The sequence below is a fragment of the Stegodyphus dumicola genome, chromosome 6 (genome assembly GCF_044657685.1).
Source record: "Stegodyphus dumicola isolate Sdum_Otavi_A_Nest chromosome 6, ASM4465768v1".
NCBI classification, from domain to species: Eukaryota; Metazoa; Arthropoda; class Arachnida; order Araneae; family Eresidae; genus Stegodyphus; species Stegodyphus dumicola.
In genome coordinates, this window is record NC_140773.1 from 193,234,278 (window position 1) to 193,255,872 (window position 21,595).

The window sequence follows — 21,595 nt, forward strand, 5'->3', positions numbered from 1 at the left end:
ACCTACTTGTTGGTATGATGAATTCATGGGACTATCCAAGCTGCTAAGGGAAACAGGCAAGGAAAACTGACTAAGCATTACCAACAAAGGGACATTTGGAAAACGCTCAGCAAATTTTGCTTCAAGTAATGAATGTCTGAAAAAGTACATGCAATAAATTTTGCTTAAAAACAACATCTATGTACACAGAATGAGGTCTTTAATATAAAAAAATCAAGATAAATATCCACAAATGGAAAATTTTACTAATGTAAAAATTCTACATACATTACTTACCTTATTACATAAATTACATCAATCTTATTGCATAAAGTTCCCTTTATACCTGTATTCTATTGGAAAAACAGCATAAAATCCCTGTAATTTTTATTAATCACCTTTGTTATGCTTCAAGGGCATAAGAATTCAACAGTATCAAATTCAACATTCCTCTTGTAATTAAATTATTGTTGTTATTTTTTCTGAGTCCTTCAGCAAAATTTCTCAGAAACTACTGTGATCTAATTACAAAGCTTAATTATGAAAGATAAATTATTTAACTTTTTGATGGAAAATTAATCAAAGTCTTCTTTGTCTACATCTCCAAGGAAATCATACAAAAGTTTAAGAATTTAAAATTTAAAATTTGAATAAATGAAACTATTTGTTTTAAAATGCAATGGTAATTCACAATAGAATTCTGGTACTTACTAACATTCAACTTATTATTAACAATTTTAGTATTAAAAATTTCCTGTAATAATTTGTTGTAACTTTTTCTTCCAAAATTACTAACCTTTCAGTATAAGAGACACGTTATCAAAACACTTCTGTAATAGAAACAAGACTTTTTTTATTGGATTAATTTATGCTTCAGAAACTGATATAATTGAGTTTAGTGTTTGCCCCAATTTGTTTATGCGAGAACTGTACCCTCCACAGTCTGTATTCCAATTAATGAAGTCTGGCTACATTGATGATGGACTCTTAATTTAATCTCAACTGCTTGTGATGCAGAGTCGTTGCTAGGGTTTTCAGCGCCCAAGGACAACTGAAGATTTTGCGCCCTCTACTGCTTGCCAAGGATGGAAAACATTTAATTCTAAAATGTCGTAACATCAGTTTGGCGCCCCTTGGATTCTGTGCCCGGGGACAGATGCCCACTCTAGCTACGCCCCTGTTGTGATGGCAGTGCATTTGTAAACTGGGAGCATTTAAAATCTATCAAACTGAAAGCACTTTTTAGAATAATGTGGGATGGGAAACAAGACACAAGATTACAGGTTCCATTCTCCAGGATGTTTTTGATCAAAAATGAGAGAGTTATACAGACAGCCTTCATGAGTTGTACCATAATGGAATATTCCAGTCAGATCTATTTTACAACTTTGAAAATGTGCATTTATAAGGCACATTTTTTAAATTCACTGTTTATTAATTTTTAAACTAAAATCCAAAACAAAGAAATGAATAATTAAAATTACTTCCTTTAAATTATATGCATATTTAATTAAAAGTTTTCCTTTTATTGCTCAAGCAGAAATATCACTAAATCTTTTTCTGTAATAAGGTTCTTTATTTCTCTGTATTTTACTTTTTCTATGATAATGACTTCAAGAGCATTTATATTTAAATTTGTTCGAAATACAGTCCATTTTTTTAAAAGTAGAAAAAAAATTATTTTACAGGTTGCATTTGTATGAGGTTTTATTTTGTCTATAGCAAAATTCGGAAATACTGCATTCAAAAACTGCTTCGACTAGTCTAAAGTAAAAATTGAATTAAATTGCATTTGGCTTTTTTAAAATCTGTTTCATTGCCTTTTATGAAGAAATTTGATATATCTTTCACTTTTTAAGCATTAATTTCTTTATGCCTTTTAGAAAATACATGCTGTTAGCAGTCACCTTTAATGCTATATGCACTTAAAAATCTTTGTTACTAATGCAAGCTGCAAGATTTTTCATAAACTTCTGATGCTTTAATGCATGCAAATTTTGTATAATATGAGTCTTTAAATTTCTAGCTTGATAATTTTAACCTTTTATTCTGAGGTGGCATAATTCAAGAACTTAAAAAAACTTCCAATTTAATCATAACTCGCAAGAAACACGAATTACATTTTCTTTTCATAACCGAACTGGCAGAATAAACAAGCTCTTCCCTGCATGGTACTTGACTGGAAAGATAAGGATGGGAATTTTCTGAACTATAATTAAATCAACAAGGCCATCAACTTAACACATGATGCATGCAAAGCATTTCAACCATAACTGAAGGAATAAGTTTTTTCCGTTTTCCATATCAATTCCTTTGCCCTTTAAGGAATTTCCACAGAAAATGCAGTAGTAGTTGTTGGAGTAGCAGTTAGAGTCTATACGTAAAGATCACCGTAGAATACATTTTTACTTATACAGACAGCCCTCATGAGTTGTGCCATAATAGAGAATATTCCAGTCAGATCCAATTCTTCAACTTCTATAATTTTACACTTTTCTCATTTAATAAGCTTAACTTCATCTATAATACTCACATGTAAGTAGGAGCATAGGGTGATATTACATAAACATTGCTATCACACAGAGGATAAATAATTGTTGCTTTGCCCCAATAAAGTAGATGACTGACTAGTTGAAAAACCTAAGAAGAAAATTTACAAATATCAATAATGTATCACATATTTAAAATACATCAATGTATATATATACATATGTATATATTGAATAAATAAATCAGAAAATATTTTTATGTAGATCAAAGGCATGCACTTTTAGAAACAGAAGTAATTCAAACATTGCACACACCAAAATTCAAATTAATGGAGAAGACATGAAATTTTTTAATACTGTTACGAAATGTACAGGCGCCGTAAGATGGCTTCCCCGCAAAGCAGTTTTAGGGTTGCCATAAAATGGCAAAGGAGGGCAGGGTTGTCAAATTTGGCGAGAAATTGTCCATTTGGCGATATTTGGCAGCATACCATGGACGGTTGGAGAACCTTCTGGAACGAATTCTTACCGGTTTAGCCCAGAATGTTCCTGAACACAAGCCGAAAGCTATATAAATCCTGCTGGTCCACAGTCAGTTAGTGTGTGTGCCTCGTCTAGCGAGCTGATAGTCCGTCATTGAGCGAATGTCTCGAAGTCTAGCGGCAAGGTGGTCGTCGAGTGCATCGAGACAGTCTTTTAGTGCATCATCGAATTTTGTCTTAGACTGTGCGGAGTCGAGAGCTGTACACCTGTGTATCGTCGAGTGCATCGTGTGGAGAGTCTCGAGAGTACGTGGAGTTCCGAGAACAACCAAGCAGAGTTAAGAGCCGTACTCAGGTGCTTTGCAGTGAAGCTGTCTCCACCGTTATTGCCTGACAGTGTGAAGGCTGTGTCACTGATTGTTCCAACGTGTTTATAGTAGATCTTCGACGACTGTAAAAAGTGTTATTAGAGCTGTCCTGATTAACATTGGCTAAATAAAGTGTGTTTCAGTACTTCATCAAGTGTAGTCATTATTCACTCCAAATCCACAAATCCCGTCCGTGCGAACGTGAACGAAGAAAATAACGCAAGAACTGGTGTCAGAAAAAGAAAAACGTAACAATATATTAGTTTGGAAGCATAAAACATTTTGTGTCGTTATATATCTTTGTAAACTTTTCTCATTTCAAATGATACCACCATCATTTTGCCAGTTATGAAAGTATCATGCTGTTTCCTCAAATTTCATGCATTTTCAGTTGCTACGCATTAATCTGCAATATGATAATAAGCAAAAAAGTTGAGAAAACTTTTTAAAGCAATATTCAGATGTTCCACTATGTGACAAAATTACTACTCATGTCCTATAATGTTTTCGGAACAACAGAATGCGTACACAGAAAATTGATAACCATTTGTTTAAAATGACAGTAAAATGGTATAAATTGCAAAGCAAAATTACACTTTATGACCATAAAAGGTTTGGCCCATAAAAGTTTTAAAATTTTGAATTAACATTTGTCTATTGATTCACAAGGGCAAAAAATATGCATTAAAAAAGGAGAGGGGGGGAAAGAAAAGAAATGCATGATTTGATCATTTGAAAAAGTTTGTTCAATTCAATATTGATGATTACAGCAATATGAATGAGCAAGAAAAGTTAATATATGTAAGGTCTACCAGAAACCTTTAGCCCATAATGTTATTTCAAAGTATGTGCACATGTTCATTTGAGATATATATGGATGCCTCTCTTTACAAAGCTGGCATTCACATACACGTGCTCTTCTAATTAAACTGAAACAAAAGTGTCATATCTGATTATTAAGAGAGAAGCGATCATGAAAACATGTTTCTGATAAAATTCAGTTAGACACTATATTTTATACGAATTCCAACAAGGAAGTAATGCCACAAAAGTATGTAGAAATTTAGTGGAAGTTTTTGATGGAGATGAAGTTTTGGATAGAAAGTGCAGGAGATGGTTTGAAAACTCTGAAGCAGGTGGTGATTTCAACCTTAATGATAAGCCACACTTTGGGTGGTCATATTTGATCAATGACAATACTCTCAAAACCTTGATAAAGCAAGATCACTGTTTGACAGCATTGGAGATTGTGGAAAAATTTAACTCAACTCAGCAAACCATTTTGGACAACATTTGGAAATTAGGAGTGGTTTATAAATATTCTAGATGGATGCCTCATGAGTAATGTCAAAAAAATTTGCGTGATAGAGTCTTCAAGTGTTCATCTTTGCTTGCTTGGAAGAAAAGCAAACCCTTCTTGGACCGAATGATAACTGGTAATGAAAAATGGATTACCTACATTACGAAAAGAGCATACTGTCAGACCAAGTAACCTACGTCATCCATCCCTAAAACAAGTTTGAGCCTGAACAAGATAATGCTGTGTATATGGTGGAATGTCAAAGGACTAATATATTATGAGCTTTTGAAACCTAACTAAACGCTCAATTTGGAGATATAATGTCAGCAAATTACTGATTTAAACCGAAGCAGTCAAAGAAAAGAGGCTGGTGTTATTCATTATGAAACATATTATACTGCATCATCAGAATGCCAGATCACATGCTACTTTGGTGACTCGTCAGAAAATCTCAAGAACTATGTTCAGAAATTCTGCTGCATCCACCATATTCCTCATACCTACTACTCTCCTATTACCACTTTTTTCTCTCCTTGCAAAATTTTTTGAAGGGGGGAGGAATATGAAACTGAAGCAAATGTCAGCCAAGCACTACTTGAGTTCTTTGCCACTAAGGACAAGACATCTTTCAAAAATGTTATTTACAAATTACCATCATACTGGCGAGAGGTAGTAAGTAATGGAGTTTTAAATATGAAATTATATTTCACAATAAATATTATTATAGGTATGTAAAATGTATTATTTTTTACTTCCGAAATGAACATAATTTTCTGGTAGATCTTATATTTTGTTATTAGCAAACTCAGATCTGTTTAGGTTACTAAAGATTTTAAACTATTGGGAAATCTGTAAGGATCTTAAGTTTTACTAACGTTTATTTTATTTTAAATCTTTACTATCACTTCTTATTTTCTATTTCCGGCCAGAATTAAAAGCGTTAACTTATTTATGCAAAATTTGTCTGGCGAACGCCAAGTACTTAAGTTGTGGCTTTTTGCCAAGCGAGCGAGAGGAAGGAGTTAGTCGAAGCAGGCCGCTTGCCTTAGAAGTTTTACTCAGTTGCTGTTTGCTTTCCAGGCCAGAGGTTTAATCCTCGTGATAATTTTTAAACGTATTGTAGTGTTAACAGTTCTCTGTACTACGAGGGCCATCCAGGAAGTAGATTACGTTTCCGTCTGTGTCCGCCAGGGGCGGGGCTAGCGCGGCCATCTTGGGGTCAGAGCGTTGCGCAGCTCAGTCTGCATCTAGCCGTGCTAGTGAGACGTTCGTGCTGTGCTCCGTTCAGATACTGTGACGGTTTGAAATGTCTGCGTTAATTGAAAATCCCGCGAGCTGCGCTCAGTAATAAGGTTTCTGACTGCAAAAAACTGTAAACCGATAGAAATCTATCGGCAGCTTCGTGAAGTGTATGGGGACAACATTATCACTGAAGGTGGAGTGCGTCAGTGGGTCATAAGATTTCAAAATGGCCGAACCAAAGTTCACGACGAAGATCGAAGTGGGAGACCCAGCATAGTGACCGCCGAACTTCTCGAAAAAGTCGATGCTAAAGTCCGTGAAAATCGAAATTTCACAATAACGGAACTTTCTTTGAGTTTTCCACAAATTTCGCGAAGTTTGTTGCACGAAATCATCAGCGAAAAGCTTGGTTACCACAAGTTTTGTGCAAGATGGATTCCAAAAATCTTGACAGAGGACCACAAAAATCAGCGAATGGCTGCAGCGTTGAACTTTTTGGACGCTTACCATAAGGATGGTGACTCTTTACTCGATCGCATCGTTACTGGTGACGAAACATGGGTGAAACATGTGAACTGTGAAACGAAATTGCAATCAATGCGTTTTGATGACGACGCACAGCTGCAAGAAGAGGTAACGAAGTGGTTGAAGGCGCAGGCGGCCGAATTTTTCGACGAAGGAATTTCCAAGCTCGTACATCGCTACGATAAATGCCTTAATTTGTATGGTGACTATGTAGAAAAGTAGTATTTGAGTGTGGCTTTCATCTGTATATAATAAAATTTGTTTCCTATACTTTGTTTATTTTTTTATTCCAAAACGTAATCTACTTTCTGGATAGCCCTCGTACATACGGCTTCCTGTTAATATACGGCCAATCTTCCACGTTTATTATTCCAAATTTAAGTTAGAGTTTAGTTATATTTTTATATTCTTACGTTCAGACCACAAGTAGTTGGTCTCTGTATTCCGAAGTACGGAAATTATTGTAAAGAGTGAAAAATAAAGGGTTTTGTATACCCTTCCTGTGTATCTTGTCTACTTCCCACAGTTATTGAACATAGCTTTAGTAAGCTCCCTGTTCCGAGTCAGGTCCTTGCATGTTCCCAAAGAAAGTAAGACGGAACATTGAACCTGATAGTGGCGCCCAACGAAGAAGAATAACCATGGCCGACTTTAAAGAAGAACCTGTGCTGCCTGCATAAGCGGCTCAGAATCCAGAAATGCCAGCTGCCGCCCTGGAAGGATTTGGTTACATCATCCAGACCATGCGCGCTTCGATGAAACCAGAAGCAACATTTAATGGAAACTCACCGGTAACCAGTTTTTTGGAAAAATTGGATGACCACTTCATGCTCTACCCCGTGCAGGAGTTTCAAAAAGTTACCTTAGCTACCAGCGCTTTGAGGGGCCAAGCGCTTAATTGGTTCAAATGTATAGGCAGAAGTCTCTTGGGTCAAGCGGGAAGTCCCACATATACTTACGAAAATTTCAAGACTGCCCCACTAAAAGCCTTCCCTGTCGTAAGGGATCGTGCGAAATTAGAAACGGAACTTTTCAGCATATATCAACAAAGAATCGAAAATCTCTCAAGCTTTATTTTAAGAAAAATTCACGTCTTCAAACTCTTGTATGGAAACCGTCCGGATCCTGAGATAATTCAAGTGATTTTGCCGAGGTTACTGCCCCAAGTGCAAGACTTTATTGAATTAAGAAATCCGACTACACTGGAAAAGTTATTTGAGCTAGCAATCCAGTTTGAAAGTAGAAGAACGGCGGACATTGAAAGAAGACGCGAATATCAACAACGAAACCAATTTGGTGCGCGAAGACGACAGCAAAGTCACGCACACGGCTACGGAAGCAAAGTGAATCAGTGGGCAAGGAAGCATTCAAAAACAGCCGGCGAACGTTGACAGTTCAATAGCAATCCAGGAAAAAAGTCTCAAGGCCAGTGGAAAAAGAAGGAAAGCATGGAAATGAAAAATGATTTAAACTAAAACGGATTTCTGCTGACGGGAGGGTGCGGAAATCCGAAGGCCAAGAAAACCCCTCTTCCTTCAAGTTAAATACAGTAACGGTGAAAAATTTGACTCTTCCGAAGATTGAAGTGTTGGTGAATAATATCCCAGCCACCGCACTCCTGGATACAGGCGCGCAGTGTTCCTGTGTGGCAGAAGATTTTTTTAGGAAGTATTTTCGGAAATACCGCATATATAATTCGGATAATACGACAGTGTTAGCGATGCAAGGAGAAAGATGTAAGTGCATAGGTAAATTACCACTATACATCCATATCAAGGACGAACAAGTATGTTTTTCATAGTAAAGAAACTGCAAGCACATATTATCTTAGGAAATTTTCTTTCAGAAGCACAAGCAACGCTGGATTTTAATGAAGCGTCCCTTAAGCTGACGATGAAACCAGTTCGAGAAGAAAAGGCTGAACCGCCGATGTTAAACCTTGACCACCTGCCTAATAAAGAGCAACGAAGAATCCGACAAGTGGTAAGTGAATTTGCTTCGTTATTTAGTGATATTCCAGGATTTACTCAGGTTACTAACCATAGTATTGACACCGGAGATTCAATGCCAGTTCGCCACAAAGCATACCGGTATGATAAGAATAAGAAAAAAATTATACAATGGCATATCACCGATATGCTACGTAAAAAGATCATAACGACCATCTCAAGTAGTCATGCTATCCCGGTGGTTTTATGTAAGAAAAATAATGACTATCCATTGACACATCCAAAAAGGTGGAGATTCATGATTGACTATCGTAAATTAAACTCCATAACTAAATATCCAGTATATCCGTTACCTATTATTGAAGAATTCTAAAGAACATAACGTCTACCAAATACATGACGACTTTAGACTTAACGACTGGTTATTTTCAAATAGGGTTTAGGCCTGAGGACGTACCTAAGACTGCTTTTATAACCAAGTTTGGCACTTATGCATTTCTGCGTATGCCGTTTGGCCTTTCAGGGGCACTGGCAACATTTCAGCGATGTATGGACATAGTGTTAAGGCCTGTTCTTGGAAAGTCCACATTTATCTATTTAGACGATATCATTATTACTAGTGATAATCTCGACCAACATGTACAGGATTTAAGACAGGTGTTTTCTTTATTATATGAGGCCGGTCTAAATGTTAATGTCGAAAAGTGCAAATTTGCAGCCCCTGAATTAAAATATTTAGGTTACAAAATATCTCAGAAAGGAATCGAGACAGACGAATCAAAAATAATTGCTGTACAAAAGTATGCGACTCCAAACACGGCGAAGAAACTCTCTTCTTTTCTAGGACTTTGTTCATATTATAGGTCCTTCATAAAAGATTTTGCAGCTATTGCAGAACCATTGTTAAAATTAAAAAGGAAAAAGACAAGATTCTCGTGGACGGCCGAAGCCAATAGTGCGTTCGAAAAATTAAAGCAAGCATTAACGCAAGCCCCTGTGTTGAAATTTCCTGAAAAGGATGAGAATTTATAAATTTCAGCGGATGCTTCGGATTATTCGGTAGGAGCGGTACTTTCACAAAATCAGCAGCCCGTGGCATTTTTTAGCCAAACTTTAAATCAAACACAAAGAAACTATTTTGCGACCGAGAGAGAGGCATTTGCAGTTCTGTTAGCAGTGCAAAAGTTCCAAGTCTATTTTGGAAAGGCGCCAATAACAGTGTACTCTGATCATGCAGCGGTATTTAGATTGTACTCAGGAAAAAACTTATCCCCAAGGTTAATAAGATGGGCACTCAAGCTACAAGAATATAATCTGGTAATCAAGCATACCCCCCGAAAGGAAAATATCGTAGCACATGCCCTATCCAGAATAAAAATAGATGAAGAAAGTAATACTGTAAAGGTGGCAATGCTCACAGCATGTACAATAAATTCCTGAGAAACTGTAATAACCGAACTGGTAAGAATCCTGAGTGTGGAAGCATTTATGAGTATTTAAAGGAACCTGAAAATTTTAGCCACCAAGATATTGTGGCGATAAGAAATAGGGCGGTCCATTACGAACTAATAGATGGTCTATTATTTTATACAAAAACTACGAATTCCAACAACGAATTTCGACCTGTTATCCCAGCTAGTCTTAGATTAAATATCCTGCAGGAGTTGCATGACAGCCCTTTAGCTTCTCATGCTGGTATTCAAAAAACTATACAACGCGTACGCAAGGCAGTCTATTTTCCTGAACTGCAAAAGTTAACAAGGGCGTATGTCCAGTCCTGCCCAACATGTCAAGCAGTTAATTATATTAATTTCTGCCCGGCCGGGTTTCTAAATAGTATTAAATCCGAATTTCCAAATGAAATAATTGGCATCGATTTATTGGGCCCTTTCCCAAAAAGTCAGTTAAATAAAAGTCGCTATCTCCTTGTTATGGTTGATCATTTTAGTAAGTGGACCGAAATTGTTCCCTTAAAACGAGCCTCCGCGAAAGAATATACTGATTCTATTTTAAATAAATATATTTTAAAATACGAGGTGCCCCTAAAAGTTATATCGGATAATGGTCCTCAATTTGTAAGTAATGTATTTGAAGACATGTGCCAAAAACTGGGCATACGTCATTTAAAAATGGTTCCGTATCGGCCGCAATCAAATATAGCGGAACGGGTCAATAGAAATATAGTGAAAATTATCCGTAGTTATGTTAAAAATTTTCATAAAAGCTGGGATAATTATGTCAATGAATTTGCTTTCGCCCTTAGGACCGCAAAACATGATACAACGGGCAAAACTCCTGCTGAGTTATTTTTAGGCAGAAAGATTATAACGCCGTTAGATAAATTATTTTATGTGCAACAAAGAGCCCCAGAATTAAAAATGGGTGATATAGAAAAACTAATTAAAGAAGCAAAAAAGAATACTGAAGTAGCACAGAGAAAACAAAAGCTGTATTATGACTTGAAACGACGGGGAGTACCTTATAAAGTAGGGTATGAAGTATTAAAAATTAAGCATTCACTTTCTTCAGCACCAGAAGATAAAAGTGCCAAATATTTTCCACGATTTGAAGGACCATATGTCATAGAAAAAATAACTCACGCTGTAGTAGTGTTAAAAGCCAGGAATGGTGAAACCTGCTCCGCAAACATTGATCAAATAAAACCCTACTATGATCGTAATAAAATGCAAATATTTACAGATCTTTTGCAGGATCCGGCACGGCAGGCTCTGCAGGCACAAGCTCCAGAGGTGGAACAACGACGAGCACAAGGGCAAGCCATTAGGAGGCAGGAGCAATTTAAAAAAAAAATTTCCCCGCTGGAAAATTGAAGGTAACAAGAAAAAGAAGCTGTTCCACCGTCCAGAAAAGAGAGCTCAAGAACACCCCCACAATGAAGAAGGGAGAAGTACGACGAATCCAAAGAAAGCCAGGAAAAATAACAGCAACTATAACCCGGCTCCCAAACAGAAGATGAACTCATCGGACAGGACTCTCTGCAGCAAATGTCGCCGAACTGCGGAAGGGCCACCAGCGGCGGAGGAAAAGATACAAGGAAAATTTGAACGGCCAGCAACGAGAGAGAAGTGTCCCGGTTCCGCCAAGACCAGCTGCCATCAAACGGCCAAGACCACAGGCAGAGGCTAAAAAGAAGGTCTTCAAGGGTGACCAAACTGGAAGGAAAAGAAAGCTCATGGAGGAAGGAACTGAAGGGCGAACCCGCACAAGAAGGAAGATAAACCAAACACTAGTCTTCGCTACCTTCCAGGACTGGACAGAAAGAAATGTCCGAATATCACAAAGATAAGTAAAACTTTATGTTACTTTGAAACCTTAAGTTAATCCCTCATTCTTACTGCAAGTGGCAGAATTCAAGACGTTTTACCTCCTGTGAGGTCTACGTTTATCGCCAAAAAGGCGAGAAATGAGTTGTTACCTATTTTGGTATTATGTTTTTCAATTACTCGCGAGTAAAACTAAAATTAATGTATAATAGGAATGTGTAAATACTTGAATATTGTAAAAGTTATTGTATAAAATTTTTATTTAAAAGATTCTGGCAAGAAAGAAGTTTTAGTCTGAAAGACTTTTGAAATGTATTATTTCAATGTAGAAGAATTGGCACTTGCTTGGAAAAGAATAGAAGTTAACAATGTACTACTAATGTATGTTTTAAAATGCGTAAAATTAACGGCATGTTAATATGTCCTTATATACAATGTGAACTGTTATTTTAAACGTTAAGAAATACTGTGATATGTTAAAAGTGAAAGTAATGCCAAAAAAATTTTAACTTATTCGTGTGACTGTAAAAAGAGAAAATTATTGTGAATATGTGTTAAAGGTTGAATGAATGTAGTTAGGCTCTCTGACGCTACACTTCAGAGTTAGCCACTTTCAGAATAGTATCTCAGGGTTTAGAGATGAATATAAGGTGTGTTATGTTGTCTTGTTATGTTGAATTTTAACACGTTAGTGTTTTGATTGCAGGCGGTAGTGTTGAACACTTGTACATAAACACGTTCGTGTTTGGTGTTTTCTTTTACAACACATGTCAGAGAGCATGAGGAGATAATTAAATAAAGTCATGAATGAAATAAGAATGTTAAGAGAAATATAAGTATTCATGTTACTTGCCATTTAATTGTGTAACATTTCATTAAACTAGTTTTCCTTCCAGATCTCTGGAAGGAACCAGATTTCAACTAAGAACTCCTGTTTAGATGCAGTACAGATGAAAAGTAATTGTCCACGGAATTGATAATGTAAAAAAAGTTTTTTTTTTTTTTTAGAACTGTTTGTAAAAGATTGGCCTCGCATTAGATTCTAGAGCTAAAAGTTTTCAACAAGGTCGTTTTAGACCTCAGTTTCAAACTAATTAACTCTGGCGGGAAGTATGTAAGGATCTTAAGTTTTACTAACGTTTATTTTATTTTAAATCTTTACTATCACTTCTTATTTTCTACTTCCGGCCAGAATTAAAAGCTTTAACTTATTTATGCAAATTTGTCTGGCGAACACCAAGTACTTAAGTTGTGGCTTTTTGCCAAGCAAGAGAGAGGAAGGAGCTATTAGAAGCAGGCTGCTTGCCATAGCAGTTTTACTCGGTTGCTGGTTGCCTTCAAGGCCAGAGGTTTAATCCTCGTGATAATTTTTAAACGTATTGTAGTGTTAACAGTTCTCTGTACTACATACGGCTTCCTGTTAATATACGGCCAATCTTCCACATTTATTATTCCAAATTTAAGTTAGAGTTTAGTTATATTTTTATATTCTTACGTTCAGACCACAAGTAGTTGGTCTCTGTATTCCGAAGTACGGAAATTATTGTAAAGAGTGAAAAATAAAGGGTTTTGTATACCCTTCCTGTGTATCTTGTCTACTTCCCACAGTTATTGAACATAGCTTTAGTAAGCTCCCTGTTCCGAGTCAGGTCCTTGCATGTTCCCAAAGAAAGTAAGACAGAACATTGAACCTGATAAATCAAGCAATCAAGATTCTACTATAACCTTCCTCATTTCAAAATTATGTACATCATTCCAGTACTTTCAGGTTAATACCTTCAACAAGAATGATGATGACAGAATAATATCTTAAAATGCCCTCTATGCTTTTAATTGCACTAAAAAGGAATTCATAAAGCTTCTTTTCAGATATTAATTTTACATATTAAATGAAAAATACCTAGTTTATTGCATCAGACACATGCAAAAAAAAAATTTTTTTTTTTCTTAACTTACTAATTTTTATATATAAACTATTCCCTGCAAAGCATATTAAATGCAAATAAAATACCTTAAATAAATTAGCAACATTAACTGTAAATCTGCATATACAAGTATATCCATGCTTATTTATCTATATATGTATGCAGAACAATTTGAATATTAATTAATTATCAGTTTTAATTATAATGCAAAAATTATTTATTTTACATGAGGCAAAATTATATCAGCATCTGCTGCTAATTGCTGTAAATTTTTCAAAGGGCTGCTGACACTTATCAATCTGATAAGAGCAGGATTAGAATCTTCTGGAAGAGAACTCAACAACTCTGCAGCATCTGTAAGCAGCAATACTCCATGATATGGCCTTTAAAAAAAAAAAAAAGAAAAAGAAAAAGAAAAAAGAAAGAAACTGAATTAAGATGTAAATGGAATTTATAAATTTGTATTTGTAAATACAAATGTTTCATAAAATAAAATATATCCAAGAGACGTACACCAAAGTTCAGTTACAAGTAGCAATAGTATTAAACTTTTTTGGTATCAATTTTATTGAAATCTATACAGCAGATTTTGAGAAAATTATGGCATATGTTTTTTTTTCATGAGGTACATAGGTGCATATAGTGGCTAGTATATATATAAATTGAACCTGTATTATGGGGAGAAAAAAGTTTGAATTTTAAGTATCTTTTAAATGTAACAAATGCAATAGAATAAAATATTGAAAAAAATCTTAAAACTGGTACAAACTGCTATGAAACTAAGTATATAAAATGAATATAGAAAATGTAGTTTATTACAGAAGAAAGAAAAAATAATTTTCTACACTGTAATTTTCAGTTTATTTTGATATTGCAAATTTCCATAGTAAAACGGCCGTTTTTCATGATAATAATTTTTTCATGATATAAATGTTAATAAGAATCCTTACATAACACTACTTTAAAATTTCACTAAAATTACAGCAATGTAATTTGTCTTCTAATGTGTAATTTTTATTTATTATTTTTTTAATAGCAGAAAAAGGGAATGCAGTTCTATTACTTTGTGGAAAGTCATTCATTTATATTACAGTTTAAATATTACTTTGGAAAGGTAATAAACTGTCATACTTTAGGAATTAATCTTTCACTCTCCAATTCATGGAAAGCAAACTATACTTTTCATGGCCTGAGCAAGTACATGACATTTAACTATAACAGCTCACAAATACATGCAACACATTACAAGATTATCGTTTTATGAATAATAAGTTGCTTTGCACTTTATTACAAATAAAGTCAAATTATATGAAGATTAGCTAGGCATTTTTCAAAAGCAGTTCTCAAATTTGTACTGATAATGCTAGCTGATATAGTTATAAGTATCATAACAAATTATATTTTTGAACAACTGATTTAAATTAAAAAGGCAATCCAATCCAAAAAAAAAATTTTTTTTTTAATTTAACAAATCTATATAATTTTCAAACAATTTACATTTATTCAACAAAAATACTCATAAATAGTTTTTTCACTTTAATATGAATCTTCGAAGAGTATTTCAATATCTTTGAAAAGTATTTCCTTGTTAAATCATTAAGAAATTTCCATCAAGAAATTTAAACTTTAAGTAATGAAATATTTACATTCTATTGGCATAAATTCACACTTTAAAATTAATTATACATAACCATTATTTATCTGTCAATTATATTAACATAATGAAAAGGATTAAATAGAACTTAACTATTAAGGGAATGGAATTACTTAGATTTTACAACTAATTTACTATGCTTAGACCTGAAAGTGGAACTGAAATTTAAATATGAATTATTTAGCAAATTTCAAAAATTTAAAATTTGGGCATAATTTTTATCAATTGTAATTGATTTTCACAAAGGAGTGGGGAATCAACAATTGATTTCAGAAAAGGCTGTACAGTATGATGATTGCAAAAGTGAAAGATATTAAAACTAAATAACTACAAATATAATTTAAGATGTGTTAATTTATCTTACTTTAAATCCTTCAAACATGCCTTTATACATTGTGGCTGAAAATGCAAAAAATTTAATTACTGAGAAAGAAGACATTTTTTCTGACATAAATATCATCATTTAATCACTTTACCTCAACTAAAAGTCTTTCATCCTGTAAACGGTGTACTTTATTAGGCAAACAAAAGCTTAGTTCTATCCATCCATTGATTTTCAAATGGACAGTACCACTATCTTTCAAGCTAAAACATTATTAAAATTATATTAAGAGCATGTTAAGAATATTTCTGGAATTTTACAAAGCTAAATAATTAATTTTTAGATTGTTTTATATGAAATTAAATAACATACCATTCAAAAGATGTTTTCAAATGATTAGCAAGTTCACTTCTTGAAAGTATTAAATTAAATGGTGACTCCTGATTATCTACACAAAATAAAATGACAGTTGCAAAATGTAATTTGACTTTCAAAACTATTAACACTTCATTATTAAATTTGGAACATAAAACTTTATAAGACAAAAAGTAATAATAAATTTCAAGCTACAGTAAATGATTTTTTTTAAAACAAATGAAAGAACGTTTTCATGCATGATAGTACTTTATAAACTTAAGCTACCTATTAACTTATGAAAATAAATGCTTCTAGAAAATATGAAATATTGAAATAAATAGTTTTAACACTTCTAATAATAAAATTAAAATATGAAATATTGATAACATGAAATAGTGACATAAATAGCTTTAATAATAAAATTCAAATATACGAGGGTTGGAACTTTAATAGTGGCAACTATTTATTTACAAGGAATACAAAAGTGATTCATGTCACCATGTTTTACAGTCCTTCAATATAGTTGCCAGCATTGTGTACAACCCGTTTCCAACGATGTGGGAGTCGCAGAATACCTGTAGCAGTGCCTGTTTTGTTGATAGTTTGAATGGACCGGTCTACTGCCTCAAGAATCTCAGGAACAGTTTGGAAGCGAGTGCCACCATGTGGTTCCTTCATCTTAGGAATTAAGTCATAGCCACAAGGGCTTAGATCTGGGGAGTATGGTGGATGGTAAAGCACTTCCCAGCGCCATCGCTTGAACAAATCAGTCACAGCTTGCGCTGCATGCAGCCGAGCATTGTCATGCAAAATGAGAGGAGCGTTCTGCAGAAAGTGTCGCTGTTTTTTTTTCTTAAAACTGGTCAGAGATTGTGCTCCAAAAATGAGCAGTAATACTGCGCAGTGACAGTCTGCTGTGGGGGAACGGTATGCGTACACGAGAATCACCATAACTTTCACATTGCTGGGGTTCTGACGAAATTTCAAACGCCGTGGTGACCCGTGATGACACCATTCGTTTGATTGGCGTTTCAGTTCTGGCTGGTACGATCGGGCCCAAGTCTCATCCCACATAATGATACAGCGTAAAAAAAGCATCTCCTTCAAGCTCATAGCGCTCCAGGTGGGTTCGGGCAGCATCGCATCGTAGCCATTTCTGCATTTCCGTCAATTGATGTGGAACCCATCGTGAAGCAATTTTTCTCATGGGCAGGCGTTTCTTCAGAATGTGCAGCACAGTCATATGCGCTAATTCTGCTTGTCCGGCCAGCTGATGAATCGTTTGGCGGCGATCACTGTCCATTAACGCGGCAACAGCTTGCACGTCTGCATCGCTGACACTCGGACGACCTGGCCGCAGCATGTCTGCCACATTTTGGCATCCTTCATTGAATGCTTTCACCCATCTTGCTACGGTTCTGTAAGGCAATGCAGATTCCCCGCAAGCCTCTTGAAGCCCTTGATGACACTGTCGTGCTGTACGACCTCTGGCACATTCAATTTCTATCCAACATTGTTGTTCTTGTTTTGTAAACATCCTGACAACACTTACTTTAGACCGCGAGCTAATACAAGGATCCATTCTTCGTGTCACTCCGCATGCACGTCTCATAGGCAGGACGAGTCTTTTTGTTGAGAGGTAAGGTAGGTATGTAGTTTACATGTGGTATACGCGATATTCTTTGGTTTTGTTGAGTAGCGTTTTTTCAGCTGTGTTGCCACTATTAAAGTTCCAACCTCGTAGAATTATTACAGTAATATTAAAATAGGCATTACCTTCAGGTAAAGATGCTATATCATCATGAGCATTTTGCATAAGTTTTACTTGTGATGTCAAATAACTGCAACGGCATTCTTCATGCTTAATAGCAACAGACAACCTATGAGTCAAATCATGATAGCAATCAACAATGGAATGACTAGCATCAGCCTGAAAACATTAAAGCGTTTAGGGGGGAAAACTGGACAATCAGCATGAAATCATATAAGCTCACTGTTATGGCACAATAATTACAAATGATATACACTGGGGGGGGGAATTAAAGAAACAATTATGAAAACCCTTGTAACTTGAATGTCCAGGAGTTTCTGCAGGAACAGTACATATTCATGATGGATAGTGCTTTAAAATCCCTAGAGGGATATGTGGGCTTTGCAAAGATGCAAATTGGCATCCTAGTGCATTCCACACATGTTCCATCAGATTTAAATCTGAAAAATATGTGCTCTACGCCATCTACTGAATTCTTCTGCTCTCATGCTAATAATGGTCACAAGTGCAGCACAATGGGGACAAGCATTATTGTCCATTAGGGAGAAATTACTATTGATTGCACCCCTAAAACAACTTAGTATAAGAATCAAGAACCTGATCTCTGTATATTTCAGCATTCGTAGCTGCAATAGTAAAAATACATAGGCTACTATGGCCATTCAGAATGCCTGCCTGCCCATACTGTGATTTCTTCCTTTGTACTGATTACTTTCATGAAAGTTTTCTGGTTTTCTACGTGCATTGCTCTCTCCAGACTATAACATACCTGGAATCACTTTTTATACAAAAACAAGACTCAGTAGAGAAAATCTGGCTCCAGTCCATGATACACCAATCACAATGATCTTTGTGCCATTGCAACTGGGCTTACTTCACAGCTTAAGTTGATAGGATGCAAATCATGAGTTATCTTGCACACAACATTCTGCCTGTCACTTAGGGTATTGATGGATAGTGGAGTTCCTGTAGTTGCAGTAAACTTGCTTTGCCTTCTGAAATGATGCCAGTCATCTACTTCTTTTATTAGTGTAGCCAAATGGTCCTGCGAGTCTTTGAGGTATATTTTTGACCTTGATCTGTTTGCCTATATACACCACCAGTGTTTTTTCCCAGATTCTTGACATGATGTTTCTGGTTACTTTTACACCACATACATGCATTAAAATTTGTCCTTCTTCCGTTCTTCCAACCATACATCATTTTTGACAAACCATCAGATATTTTTTCAACAATATATTCCACTTTCCACATGCGAAACTTTTAGTCAACTACTAGTAAAATCCTTAAAATTAACAGCTGAAGCAACTCTATACATTTCTTTCCACATGTGCTGAATTAACAGAAATTTGCAAATTCCTGTATAATGCAGGTGAATCCTATTGGATTATGTGATGACACTGAACTTAAGCTATACCTTTCACTGGACTTAAAAGAATTAACATAAAGTACATTTTTAAAGCTATACTGTTGTGAGTTAAGAGTTTTTGAATGTTTCTTTAAATGATAGCCCAGATCAGCAGGAAAAATTGGACAATTTATAATAAAACAGTACAGTATACAGTAAATAATACACAGCTGGAAACAACTCAAGGAGAACATGGATATTATACAGTAATCCCTTTGTATACAAAAGATAAAAATGTAAGTTCCTCAATTCACTCTCAGGGTAAACCTTAAATCACAATTCAGCTAACTACTAGATTTCACAGATGATTCTTAATAAAGCTCCCATATTCATGGACCTAATCCATATTCATGGATATACTGTAGTAAGAGCTACAGAAACTTCTGAAGAATTGGCCAAAGGACTTTAAAAATATAATTTTGGAAATCTTCCAAAAAGACAGCAAGTTGGTAAAAACTTGCCAAATGTCGCCAAGACCCATCAGGAATGAATATGCCCTTGCTTTGCATTCCTCTTAAGCTATTTTTATAATTCAAATGTTCAATTCATACCATGGATCATATCGCTGCGGGTCGTTTGTATTTTAGGAAGAATTTATTGGCAAGACTTACAGATCAGAAATTTTAAAACGTTTATGTTTATTTAAAAAATCCTGATCCATGAGCTATCAGAAACAGAGCCAAAAGCTATGAGATTGACAATCTTCTGTTTTACCTAAAAGTAACAAATGGAAATAACAAATTAGGACCGGTTATTCTAGCTAGCTTAAGATTAACTATTATATAGGAATTGCATGATTCGCCAATTTCAGACCATTTCAGCATAAGAAAAATAATACTACAAGTTTGCAAAGCTGTTTATTTTCCAAATCTACAAAAATTTGTTATGGAGTATGTCAGATTTGTCATATTTGACAATTAGTTAATTTCAGTCCAGCCAGGTATCTAAATAGCATAAAAGTTACATTCCCAGATGAATTAATAAGAATTGATTTATTAGGCCCATACTCATGTAGTGAAGTTAACAAAAATAGATATTTACTCCATTTCGCTGATCATTTTTCAAAGTGGGTAGAAATAATTCCTCTCAAAACAGCTTCTGCTAAAATTTTTAATTGTAATGCAGTGCTGAAATATAATTTTTCTCATGATAGCATTTCTTATGATATTCTTATGCAAATCCCCTTTCAATCACTTTGAAGATACTCAATACAACCAACCAATATGTCTTAATTTTAAAGCTCCCAAAATTTAATTCCTGTTTTTTCTTTATACATCCACTGAACTATAAACAAATTATTTTTAATATGTCTTTTTAACAAACAATACAACTTTAAAATATTTGGATATTACCAACTTTATCTTGCCTTACTATACCCATGTAAAAATCTTATCTTATTGTTACGAATTTGGTATTTAAACAGCTAATGTTAGTTCAAGTGTAAATTAAATGGTTTTATTTCTTGCGCAGTGCAGCGCATGACGAATATTAAAAGAAGAAAGCTAAGCCGGAAAATTGAAAATACAAGAGCGCATGCATTAAACATTTAATAAATATCTCTTTTTGATTTCGAGAAAATACTAGAAAATTCTGGCGCGTGATTTTAAAATCTTATAAAAGGAGGAAAACCTCTCAGTTTGTGTAGTTGCTGCTTAGTTTGTTGTTGTTTAGAAAACTGCTCTTGTTGATTGTAGCGAATTCGTGGATTAGCTTTCTTTAGCTGTTTTGAATTACATTCTATTGGACATTTGAGTAGTTAAAAGATAACTACTGTGAGATATTGTAATACTGCATGATAATTTGAGAAAATTTAAGCATTTTTGTTGTGATAATAATAAATTTTTGTTCATTTTTCATCGGACTTGTGCATTCATTTCATAACAAACCCGTACGCACGCAACAATTTTTGGTGGCAGCGGTGGGATTTGAATGCCAATAACAAGAGCAATGGAAGAACAGTTAAGACAGTTAATATCAGCCTTTGCCTCGTTTAAGGAACAAATGAAATTGGGCCAAGAATCCGTTAAGGAAGAGATGAAGGCCATTTCAAGCTGGTCAATTAACTTTTAAAGATGAAATAAAAGTTGTTAAGGAATCTGTTAAAGAAGAAATAAAAGCCGTACAAGTCAAGATTGAAGAAAGTCAATACAAAATGAAAAGAGAAATTGCCTGCATAATAGAAACCAAATTCGATGCTATGGAAGGCAGAATAGATGTGGTGGAAAATAAAGTGGGACAAATTGAGGAAAATGTTTCTTCTGTTAAAGAAAAATAGAAGGAAGAGTTTGTTCCGTTCAAAAACAAATTGAACAACAAATTGATGATAGGGTTTCAGCCGTTGCGAAAGTAGTCAATACTTTAAAGAAATTCGTAGCAACAGCAGGGAGCAATTTGGATGGTTTTAAATTCTTACCGATGCCTGCTCGTCCATCTCTGACACTATCCACATATAATGGGAAGACATCCTGGCAAGTGTATAAAACACAATTTTCTATCGTTTCAGATGCGAATGGATGGGATTCCCAAACTAATGCCTGTCA

At 34.9% G+C, this 21,595-nt stretch overlaps 1 protein-coding gene across 4 annotated transcripts in view; it reads right to left on the bottom strand.

Annotated features, from left to right (window-relative positions):
* The window catches only part of Nprl3 (GATOR complex protein Nprl3), a 61,918-nt gene that overhangs the window by 24,489 nt on the left and 15,834 nt on the right, over nucleotides 1-21,595 (bottom strand). For 3 of the 4 annotated variants that reach the window (XM_035371577.2, XM_035371574.2, XM_035371573.2), the window contains exons 5-11: nucleotides 17,653-17,806; nucleotides 15,892-15,967; nucleotides 15,674-15,782; nucleotides 15,562-15,596; nucleotides 13,770-13,926; nucleotides 2,513-2,619; nucleotides 7-136 (exon numbers count right to left, since the gene is read on the bottom strand). In XM_035371577.2, the coding sequence (XP_035227468.2) occupies nucleotides 7-136; nucleotides 2,513-2,619; nucleotides 13,770-13,926; nucleotides 15,562-15,596; nucleotides 15,674-15,782; nucleotides 15,892-15,967; nucleotides 17,653-17,806 (768 nt within the window). The remainder of the gene's footprint in view (nucleotides 1-6; nucleotides 137-2,512; nucleotides 2,620-13,769; nucleotides 13,927-15,561; nucleotides 15,597-15,673; nucleotides 15,783-15,891; nucleotides 15,968-17,652; nucleotides 17,807-21,595) is intronic. The other variant, XM_035371576.2, reaches the window with a different exon arrangement.